The 11,193-nt window shown below is 33.6% G+C and overlaps 2 protein-coding genes across 6 annotated transcripts; one reads left to right on the forward strand and one right to left on the reverse strand.

Moving 5' to 3' along the window:
• Nucleotides 1-402: 402 nt before the first annotated feature.
• Nucleotides 403-2,781, forward strand: LOC111394859 (protein TAB2 homolog, chloroplastic). 2 transcript variants are annotated; one of them, XM_023020890.1, is made up of 6 exons: nucleotides 403-804; nucleotides 895-959; nucleotides 1,078-1,147; nucleotides 1,848-2,019; nucleotides 2,108-2,245; nucleotides 2,381-2,781. In XM_023020890.1, exons 1-6 carry the CDS (start codon nucleotides 460-462, stop codon nucleotides 2,638-2,640), a joined length of 1,050 nt encoding a protein of 349 aa, XP_022876658.1. In that variant the 5' UTR covers nucleotides 403-459; the 3' UTR covers nucleotides 2,641-2,781. The 2 variants fall into 2 exon arrangements, with proteins under 2 accessions (XP_022876658.1, XP_022876657.1); XM_023020889.1 differs by having other exon boundaries at nucleotides 403-959.
• A 521-nt stretch (nucleotides 2,782-3,302) lies between these two features.
• Nucleotides 3,303-8,574, reverse strand: LOC111394860 (peptidyl-prolyl cis-trans isomerase FKBP42). Of its 4 annotated transcripts, none has more exons than XM_023020892.1 (8): nucleotides 8,409-8,571; nucleotides 7,903-8,001; nucleotides 6,401-6,583; nucleotides 5,430-5,519; nucleotides 4,914-5,098; nucleotides 4,693-4,815; nucleotides 4,447-4,599; nucleotides 3,303-3,792 (listed from the first exon to the last, which is right to left on the reverse strand). In XM_023020892.1, the coding sequence occupies exons 2-8, from the start codon at nucleotides 7,937-7,939 to the stop codon at nucleotides 3,466-3,468; spliced, it is 1,098 nt and encodes a 365-aa protein (XP_022876660.1). In that variant the 5' UTR covers nucleotides 7,940-8,001; nucleotides 8,409-8,571; the 3' UTR covers nucleotides 3,303-3,465. The 4 variants fall into 4 exon arrangements, with proteins under 4 accessions (XP_022876660.1, XP_022876659.1, XP_022876662.1 ...); XM_023020891.1 differs by having other exon boundaries at nucleotides 3,328-3,792; nucleotides 7,903-7,971; nucleotides 8,409-8,574; XM_023020894.1 differs by having other exon boundaries at nucleotides 3,328-3,792; nucleotides 6,401-6,550; nucleotides 7,903-7,971.
• Nucleotides 8,575-11,193: the final 2,619 nt, after the last annotated feature.

The following is an 11,193-nucleotide window of genomic DNA, read 5'->3' on the forward strand; positions in this document are numbered from 1 at the left end:
CCACCATAATACCTTTTAACTATATTTATTCATTAAATTGTATATTTGCTAAAAAAAAATTTATTTTTTGTGATTTTGATAAATGTTAACGAAATATGAGGTTGAAATTTGATAAAAATTATAGATTAATAAAATATTTAGTTAAATTTAATAATTAATTTTTAATTTAAAATTTTAAAAAACCTTTTTAATTAAATCACAGTGCGCGTACCCAGTGCACCTAAAAGTTTTTGAGTAATGTAGTATTTTTATTTTTATTTTTATTTTTTTTTAATTTTTTATTATTATTTTTTTAACTAATTTATGGATTAGCCCTTGAACAATCCTTTTATGTCAAAAGGCCACCTTTATTCTCTATCCATCTCGTTTTGTACATGTGGTGGATAACTACTTTTAACAGCATCTCAAGAAAATCACAAACATTTTCTTGATTACTTTCTTATCACCACCACTCTTCCCATGGCTAGTCTAAGTTTCAACACCACAAGAATCAAACAACCCATCACCAATTTCACTTCCTTTACCAAAAAAATCCAATTTAATCACTCGTTTCAATTCTCCACAAAGAAACCCACCAACCAAAAAATCAGAACTTCCCATTTTCCACCATGTTTTTCAGTCTCTGAAAGCTCAGTTTCTCCATCACCATTGGAAACTGAAACTGAAGAAGCTGTTTTTGATGAAGAAGGTGAAGACCCAACAGCAGAATTGAGTTATCTTGATCCAGAAACTGATCCCCTGGGCATTACTGACTGGGAAGTGGATTTTTGCTCTAGGCCAATTCTTGATATCAGAGGGAAAAAGATATGGGAGCTTGTCGTTTGCGATGATTCGCTTTCGCTTCAGTATACCAAGTATTTTCCAAACAATGTCATTAACAGTGTCACTCTTAAGGATGCTATGGTTTCTATTTGTGATGAATTGGGTGTACCTTTACCAGATAAAATACGCTTCTTCAGGTGATTTTTTCAATTTCTGATGTTCAATGTATACGTCATGATTCTTCTTCTGCAGATTTTTTTTGTCGAATATTGACATAGGTGAACTGATCTTTGGTATTTGGGGATATGTTCATAGATCACAAATGCAGACAATTATTTCAAGAGCATGCAAAGAGCTTGGCATAAAATCCATACCTAGCAAAAGGGTATGTATTATTCATTTTTCATTGAGTCAGAGCATTTTTAGCCCTGTTTGATGCAGCTTTTTTTTTTTTTTTTTTTCAAATGTAAAATGAGTTTTGAAATAGTTATTTTTTTGGAGAACGTGATTAAAAAGTATGAAAAAATTTTAGGGAAAAAAGAGTTTTTGGTTGGATAATAATAGATAAACAGGGGCTTAGTCAGATTTAGTTCAATTTGGGGGCAAGATGTAATCCCCGTCAAACCTTCTGTATGTGCTATGCAGTACTAAATAGGACTAGCAATTCAAGGAGAAAGATTTTAAGTAATTTTTTTCCTCAACACAGCCCAAATGTGTCATTTTGTAATTTTTTAATGAAAAAAGAATCTGTTCCTCCTCTCTTTTATGCAGGTCATTAAATTCTCCACTGGCTAGTTTATTGTTCAGAAATGCCTGTTATTGATAAAAGGAAAATGACCATTTCATACCTTGTTGCAATCTGAACACGAGGCTTTGCATTTTATGTTTGATGTAATCATTCTTAAATGTCTCCCATCATAATCTGTGAAGAATGTCTTGGAGAATTTATATCATATTTTATGTCAACATTAATCAAATATGAAACGATTGTAATGCAATGAGCAAGTGTTCTTATTCCCAGTGTAGTAGAGAGGACTTGATCTTATTGTTACTTTCAACTTTAACATCTTCGATCTATGTTTCAGTGCTTATCGTTACTTCTTTGGCTTGAAGAACGCTATGAAACTGTATACACGCGCCATCCAGGTTTCCAAAAGGGATCTAAGCCACTTCTAGCACTTGATAATCCTTTCCCGATGGAACTTCCAGAGAACCTCTACGGAGAAAAATGGGCTTTCGTGCAGTTACCCTTTTCAGGTACGCGCAAATGTTTACAGTTTTCATTTCTCTACGGTTTGAGGAAATGTTTTATCATCATGATCATAATCTAGCTCTCTCTTCTCAGCTGTTCAGGAGGAGTTGTCGTATTTAGACACAAGATTTGGTGCAACTTTAGATTTGGATCTTTTGGGAATTGAAGTTGATGACAAGACATTGATTCCTGGACTTGCAGTTGCAACTTCACGAGCCAAACCATTAGCAGGTAAATTTTCTTTCATCTGTTCAAGAGTAATTCATGTGTGCGCGCACGCGCTAGCTTGGATTCAACATTTGCCTCGACTTATCTTTGACCAACGTTTTTCTTTTTCTATTAAACATCTTGGTATGCATTGCTCAGCTTGGATGAACGGTCTAGAAGTCTGTTCGATTGAAGCAGATGTAGCCAAAGCTTCTTTGATACTATCTGTTGGGATCTCTACACGCTACATTTATGCCACGTACAAGAAAACACCCGACACTACAGTGGAAGCTGAAGCTTGGGAAGCAGCAAAGAAGGCCTGTGGGGGCTTACATTTTCTTGCTATTCAAGATGACTTGGATTCAGACGACTGTGTCGGATTTTGGCTCTTATTAGACTTGCCACCTCCACCTGTATAAAGAGTAGGGGCATCTGCACAATTTTTTTTTTCCCGTTCAATTACAGTGCCTTAGCTTCATTTTGAAAGTGTGGCGAGTTATGCTCACGTTACTATTAAGTTTAGTTTTATGAGCACGTTTCTGGAGCTACTTCCAACCTTTATATTGCTTAAAGACCTAAAATGTTGTATATAGAATACTGTAAATCGAAAGAACCAAACTGGACTAGACTGTTCGATTCTACTCCATATTCACATTTTCATTTTGCCACCTATTTTTTGATGAAGTTAAAAGTTGACTAGAACGGACCAATGCTCCTTGCGTAGTTTGTTCTTCATTTCACTAAAAGCGGCGTCCTCCTTCAGTTTGCTTTTAGTCTCTAGTGATTTAATCTCCTTATCCAGCTCTTTGACCCGATCCATCGATTCTTGAATCTCTTTGTTCAGTTGTTCCTTCTCCTTCTTCTTAGCTTCTAAGTTCACCAACTCTTCATGAGATTTCTTCCATCTCTCCAGATACTCTCCTCTTCTCCTTAGAATCTCAGCCGTCAGCTTCGCCATTGCTATCAGCCTCTTTCACCATATAGCCTAGCTTTGCCCTCAAAAATCGATTGAGAATAACTTTTACCTTACTTAGATTAAATAGCATATTTCCGATTTTCATCGTACTTAAACTTCTAACACTTGGACAAACATGCTCATTTAAACTGAAATGTTGGTTCAATAGCACAATTCTCTTCGTTGAAAGATACAAGCACAGTTGAGGATGGCTAAAAATGAGTACCAAAAAGTAGACACAATTTCACAACCCATCTTATTATCTTCACAACCAGTCTCCTGCCTAATATTATTCAGCCTTCGGCTTCTTAAGCTTGAAAAGACGATAGAATATGGACAGCAGCCATTGCCAAACCAAAATCAGCCAATTCTTTGGTCTTGGGTTGGGATCAGATTTCGGTCCAAATAATCCTTTGTAGAGTTCCTTTTGTTTCTGATAAACAGCCTTGTCATGTTCTGATAACAGGCGTAACTCCCGCACAATTGCTTTGTCATCAGGTGCATATTTACGAGCCTTTAGGAAGTCCTCACGAGCTGCATCCGTTTGTCCAAGTTCAGCTCTAGCTTTTCCGCGTCTGAACAGTGCTTTGACGTTGTTTTCATCCTCGACCAACACCTAAAGAACATTTGTCAATCAGCATTTTAATTTATGGCTTCTCAAAATTTTTATGATTTTCAATTGCTGAAGTCGAAATATATTTAGACGCTCTTCAGAAATTCAGCTATTTATAGATACACATTCCACAAAATTGAAACTACACAATCAAAATAACATGGGGTCACATGCTCTTTTCATTTTCCTCTTTGCCCGTTTTTCATTGATACTGTTAGGAATCTTGATGAACCCTCAAAGCTCAACAGATGAAATGGTGATTACCTTTAGTGTGGAAAACCAAGAACAGCATCCATTTCTCCGTTACCTTTGTGACTCTCAAATACAACAGCAAATTCTGCTCTAACTAGATGCCCTCACCATTCTGTTAGATTTCTTCTAACAAGCTTTCAAATATGTTCAGGTGTACAAGAAAACATATTTCCTCCAAGATCAAGAACTTGTACATATTTCTCCATTAACTCCTTTTTATCTAAAACTCAGGACAGCATTACAGACTGTTTTCTTTAATTCCAATCTAAAATGAAGAAGGATATGACTGACATATTTCTTTCCAGGAGGAGTTCTACTTTCTTCAAAGTTAAGAAAAACTTACAGAAATGAATTAGTAATCACGAAAACAGTATAGAGATGAACCATAGGGGATTGTATACGTACAATGCTGCACTGTGCAATGGCTTCGTCATATCGCTTGAGCTTTATCAGACATGCGGCCATGTTGAGGTGACAAGGATTTTTTACCGCCAAAGCCATGTCCCGATACTTTCCAAACAACTGAAACATGAAATCATCTCCCATATATGCTAAGGCCTGTCGCACAAAAACCTTTGCTAATTTGATGAATAAAACTTCGAACATATGTTAATATTGAAACAACAAATCTGACGGTGGCAGTTTTGTAACCATTTCATACTGCTGCATAGCCTCCTCAAGTTTTTCCTCCTTGAATAATGCATTCCCATCCATCTTCCTTCTGTCCGCTGTGCCAATCCTCTCCTCTACTGTCATGTCACTGCGCGGTTTCCCCTATTCCAAGTTTCACCCAGAAAATTAGCATTTTTTAGCATCTGTTGGAATCCAAATATGAACATTTACGGAAGAAAGTCAAGATGTTAGTTACTCACTTCTTTGGTTTCATCAAAACCTATTAACTCAACTTCATATATAATATTTGCCATTTGTGGAACATTTGGAAAAGAAAAGCTTCCTTCTTTTCCATACCCAAGTTCCCAACCAACATGTAAAAGTGCCCGTTCTCCAGACTTCATGCTGGAAATGCCAATAGCCAGCCCTGTCATTTCTTTTTTCTCTGTGGAAAAGATTAATGAAATTCCGAATTATATTAAATTTCAGAACTTAATTTGAAAAGACATTAAGAATATCATGGGGTGCCATCAAAATAAGAAGTTCACCACGCACTTAAAACCTTACATTGTTTATTTATTTCTGATACAAGCAATAGAATCAAAATTGAAATTTGAAATGCTGGTCATGGCCATAAAAAAGGACTGAAACCTTGAGAATAAACAATAACAACATCAACCATTATCAGATGGCTAGATGCTAAACAGGAAGTAAGAGAACAAAAAAGAACTTGCAGTTAATTAAACAATATATTCCTGGATGAATTCAGCAAATACCTTTTCCCAAGACAAGCTCGAGGGGTTGTTGCTCGTGCCATGTATCTTCAAATTTGTGTAGGGTGCTTTCAGTCCATGCTCTGTAATGCACTGTCAAAATAAATGTGGTGACTTTACTTTCAAAACATATTATCCTAAAGCTATTAGTAATAACTGATTGATCGCTCTTCAATTAGTAAATTCTCAACCATAAATTCTATACCAGCTTAAATGATTTGGATAAAGACAGTTTTTTTGGTACCTTAATCAACAGAAAATACTGTAGGCAATAATACTACACCTTCAAAAAAAGAAACTTTCTTTGCATAACTCACCTTAAGATGTTGTCTAGACAGTAAACAATCACATGATGGAGATCAATAGGATAACTAGGATTCCCACTGGATCTCATATTTTGGCATTAGGAAAAAATATGTGAATACAGATATTGAAACTGAATTTTGAAGGACTCAATGTCCTTGGACATTATAAATTTGAAAACATGGCAAAAATTTGTGAAATTATAGTCAGTATATTTTTATCTAGAGCCTCCAAAATCATCAGAAGTGACAAGAAATAATTTTCATTAGTCTCCTTTTCGTCTAATAATTTTTTCCCCATTTCTCAAAGAAACTGAGGGCAGAGGTTGGTGGTCAGATCCATTTTGACAAGAAACTTTCATCTATTGAGTTTCTTGCTGAACCTTGCACAAGAATTTCATAACTGTCGTACTATTTCATCCTCACCCTCATTCTCTCTATCTCACCCTCAACGGATAGATGGCCAGAAAGACAATTATGCAAACTTCAAAGATATTTTCTGTTCGATGTCTGTCCATGTAATACAACAAAACATAGAACAAGAAGCCATTTCTAGATAGTCAAAGATCTCAGGAAATTGATGTTCATAAGTCCGTTAAACAAATGCAACGATAAGAAAATGATATAATCCGTGAAAAAGAATTTTCAAAAATCTGTTGAATATGGACTTACGAAAGCATGTCGAATATTTTGATGGCTTCTGACCATGACCTTCTGTTATAACTTGCTTTGACACTTTCTCATGAAGAACTTCAACATCGGAATGAACTTCGGGGGGACCATTTTCTTCTTGAGGAGGTTCTCCATGCACAGCTGAAGCACCTTCAGTGATGAAATCATCATTACCATTTTGATCTACAAAGCATAAATTTTTTTATTAATCCAGAAGGTTTTCCCATCTCAAACTCAATAATATTTCTATTATTCATCCATAGAAGAGAAGATCTACGTCCTTTAACACTTCCCTAGAGGGAAATTATCTATATTATATAAGACATAAAAATGAACGGTTTCGTCGTGGAACATAGCAGGAGAAGAGCATAAATGAACCAAATAACAGTGACTTTTGTATAGGGAATTCACACATAATACTAAACAACCATAACTAAAAGTTTAAGCTATTAAAGAGAGACTGAGAGACCAAACTTATTTATTAAATTTAGTCTTCCATATACGATTTAATTTTTTTTAATCAAAGTTGTGGCACATGCACAATTTTCAAAATGGGTGATAGCAAACTGGAACTCGGTATATTTGCAAGCTCTGATTTCTTAGTGAACCACCTTACCTAAAAACCTAATTATTAGAGAGATGACACATTTGTCTATATAAATTTATTCTTTAGCAAATTTGTTTTTAACAAACATGTAGTAGTAAATTAAGCACCAATTACACCTCTGATGTTTATATTCAATTGCGACAGTCCCAATAACTGTCATGCATCTTACATAACATTTCAAAGATTATAAAAAGTTGTGAAGTTAATGCTAAAAGATCTTTCCTACAAAAGGAATCCACAATAACTTGTGAAATGGTATGGATATATTTTGATGACGTACATTCTCCTCACAATCACAAGTGTTGAAAAGCCAAGACGGTAATTTTAATAGTTTCAGATATTCTAACTTCTAATATAGAAACACATTATATTACCTTATTCTAATATACAATATGCTCTAACAGCAAAACTATCCAAATCAAAGGACATTTATCAAATTTCAATGCAGGAACTATTTTCCATGCTTTATTCCTAGGGAATAAAATTATGTCAGCTTACAGAAGATGGTATGACTTAACTAAAGGCCAATATGTTAAACAAAACTATCAACAATGAACACAATAGCATACTGAATCCATCATAAAAACCACAAAAAGAACTACTTTACAGCTTCCAAAACCATTTTTCAGCTTAGTCTTTGTCCTCTGAAGGTATCCTAAAAAACCCACCAATCGTAAAAATGATTCAAGGTTGATAATAATCTGTGGGCATGTGTGTTACTTGTTCACATTGCAGAGTTTTCACAACACAACACTTGCGGTCTATATTTCCTTTTTCTTTTATTTATACAACATATGTGGCTCATTACATTCTTTAACTTATGGACACAAGTAATTGAAAAAAAAATGGGAAAAACCATATTACGGTTAAAGAAGGCTAAAAATAAGAAAATTACCTGCTGATGGACTCTGCTGCTCCTCCAATTCCACCATTACTTTAGATCTTGCTAAAGTTTTCTTGAAACCTCCAAGTTATTAACAGCTTGTTATTATCGCTTCGAAAAATATATTAGGTCACATTAATAACTCAAAATCAAATGAGCCAACATATAATTAATGGAAAATGCAGGACCGTAAAAAGAAAATATCAGAACAATATTTTGATGTGTATGGCAATCTGGGAGGCCGTATTTACAGGCTTGGACTTAGTTTCAACTCCAACATATTTTGTTAATTTATTAAATTAGTATTCTGTAATCAAAATAAATTACAGAAAATATTAAAATTCGCTGAAAAGTAAATAATTTGCGCGATTATGAATTGTTATACTTCATTTCATTTCCCTACACTTCTGATTACATTAAGAGAATAATATACTACTCATAAGCCCATGACGTTCATACAAAAATCAAAATGAGTTCAAGAAACATAAATAACAGATGATGAAATGGAGTGAACTTACTGGGTTTTTCTCCAATTTTGCGTAGATAATTAAAGCTTTTTAAATCAATTTTTCGTTTAAAAAGATCGAAACTTTAAATCTCTGTTTATGTGATTGAGCTTGTATTGTCTTTGTGCTGGTTGAAGAAGATTCGGGAGACGGAGCACTTGGCAATCAGTGTTCACTAATATACGGAGCAAATTACATAAATATTAAATTATTATTTTATTATATTTAAAATTTAAAATTTTTTATTTTTGTTAAGATATATATTTTTCTACTTTTTGATTTAGACGAGATTACTTTAATTTAAAAATACTATTATAAGATTTTGAAAAAAACTATAATATGTGATTTTTCCTGCAAATATGATCTACAAATTATTAATAAGTAAATATAAAAAATGTTTCAGACTGATTTTTTATAAAGCTAATTGATAATTTATTAAATATTTTATATTGCTAGATTTATAATAGCAGTTTCTCATTTTTATTTTTTTATACTCTTGATATTTAAATTAAATTAATATTAAAATATAAAGTATTATCATTATAATAATACTTATGCGAAAATTGGCATCGAAAGAGTATAGCTTATAGGGGATGTTCTCTTCGTGTTTTAGTTTTGTAGTTTTGAGTTTTGAATTCATTTTGAATTTTGTATTTTGAGTGGCTGTTTTGAAATTGTTGAAAATTCATTCTTTTTGTCTTTATGGAAATATAAAATTGGAAAACGCATTTACTTTGAAATTTTGAGAATATTTTTTATAATATTTTATTCAAGATATCTGATTATTCAATAAATTTTAATATTTTAATATTAATATAGTATTAAATAACATATAAATTTTAAAGTTGGTAAAAAATGATTTGAGTGTTAAATGAAATGTATTAAATAACTCATTTTTAACCAACATTCTTTAATAAAGTATTGATGAAAAATGATTTGAGTGTTTATAAATATAAGCCAAATATAGCCTCGTGAGATGTAAAATTTGTCTTGATTGAAACCTCAGGCGTACAAATTATTTCGAAAGACTATAGTCCTTTTGAGACAAATAATACATTTGTATGTATAAATGTGAAGCAATCCCTTCTATATTGAATTGCATATCACCAATGTATGTAGTCTTATACTTACAATCAAGTATTATATCAAAAAATAATAACATCCGTTTCTTCTTATACTTCAAATCATAAAGTTCCATCTCCTTTTGTCTCTCATCTGACCCTTGAAATCATCGGCTCAATAATGAAGTGCAAGAATCTCATCAATACATCTCACAGGAGAGCTCAACATTTCATTGCATCAGGAGCACCACGTTACAATGGCCAAAGATTATTCATGGGTACAACTCAATGAAAAGGAAGAAGGCACTACCTACAAATAAGCCTGAAGGAGCAAAAAGAAAATAGCATGCTTTAATTACGAACTAATAGAGTGTTCAACTACCTACTCTCTTTCTATTAATGTAACATCTCCACCAAGTTCAGCAACCACAAGAGAAGCAAACAAGCCTGAGGGCCCACTTCCAACAACTGCAAATTTTGGCCCTCTTATGACTCGCTTCGTGATCATAATCCAAGAATACTCAAGCCTAGTTGTGGATTACATGCATATCTAACTTATAAGTGCAGGTTAGTGCACACTAGTCGATAGCACTTTAAAGTGTATACGGCATAAAAAAATGGTAGAGCTAAAGAAAAAATCAGGAAAGCAATACAAGACACCGTAAAAACTATGCCAAGGAAAGCAATACAAGACACAGTAATAAATTATTGCTAACGAGAAAAGGATTTCCTTAAGAAATATTGGAAGAGTTAAAGCTGAAAAATAGATGAACTTCTTTGCTTACAAGCAGCAGTGTTTTAGAATGCACACAAACAAGCAAGTTGATAAAACATGCATGTTTATAATTGGGATGGAAAGATAGAACTTGTGTTTCCACAACTTTACTTGTAATCTTAATTTATATGCAACTACATTTCCGCTAACCAAACATGTCTCCGAAAAGTTCAAAACAACTCATTGTTTCTAGCTTCAAACTTCAAATAGCAAGTATATTTGATATGCCTAATTGACTGATTATTTCTAATTAAGCAACACGATAGTATTTTCTTTCAATTTTCTCTGTGTAGTTTAAAAACTTCCCTAATATTTGAGTTCGAGTGCTGAAAAGATATGCAAATTACAAAATTGCTAAAAACCTTAAGCAAAAACATTACATAGATTGATTGACTGACTAAACAAAAACATGGATGCCATATCCAAAATAATGATCATAATCAGAACCTGGGGTGTTGGGGGAGGGAGGAGCTGCATCCATAGGAGAAAGTGAGCTGGCTTTACTAGCCACCTTGCATAAAGCCAAAGAGCTATCTTTTTGGTACTTCAAGTTAGTTGATTCTAGAATCTCCAAGATCAACTCCAGTCCTGCAAGAATATAACGTAGGTGAAGCATGTGGTATATATTTCAGAAGGCTAGTGAAGGAAAAAGCAGCAACTCAACTTCATCGAGAAATTTGACAAATAATATACCATTGTTATCAATGAAGATTGTCTTTTGATCATCTCAAAAACCCTTTCATGACCATAGTTGTCTAATAGCCCCGTGGTAATCTGGAAGGCAATGAAGTTATCTGCAATAGGCATCTATAGCTCCATGATACAAACCCTTTCAATACAAATAAACCATTCCCCTGGTTATTTGGAAGGCAATGATGAATTTGGATCTGTATGATAAGTTTGAAATAAACCCTAAAACACATAGTCCATGGTGAACCTGTAGTAGGCATCCATTGGGTGG

Source organism: Olea europaea, chromosome 5, assembly GCF_002742605.1.
Source record: "Olea europaea var. sylvestris chromosome 5, O_europaea_v1, whole genome shotgun sequence".
Taxonomy (NCBI): domain Eukaryota; kingdom Viridiplantae; phylum Streptophyta; class Magnoliopsida; order Lamiales; family Oleaceae; genus Olea; species Olea europaea.

Coding starts and splice junctions, on each gene's coding strand:
- LOC111394859 (XM_023020889.1), top strand. CDS start 460: ATGGCTAGTCTAAGTTTCAACACCACAAGAATCAAACAACCCATCACC. Junction 960..1,077: donor GATAAAATACGCTTCTTCAG/GTGATTTTTTCA, acceptor ATATGTTCATAG/ATCACAAATGCAGACAATTA. Junction 2,020..2,107: donor CGTGCAGTTACCCTTTTCAG/GTACGCGCAAAT, acceptor CTCTCTTCTCAG/CTGTTCAGGAGGAGTTGTCG.
- LOC111394860 (XM_023020892.1), bottom strand. CDS start 7,939: ATGGTGGAATTGGAGGAGCAGCAGAGTCCATCAGCAG. Junction 4,816..4,913: donor GTTTTGATGAAACCAAAGAA/GTGAGTAACTAA, acceptor AACTTGGAATAG/GGGAAACCGCGCAGTGACAT. Junction 4,600..4,692: donor CTATGCAGCAGTATGAAATG/GTTACAAAACTG, acceptor TTTGTGCGACAG/GCCTTAGCATATATGGGAGA.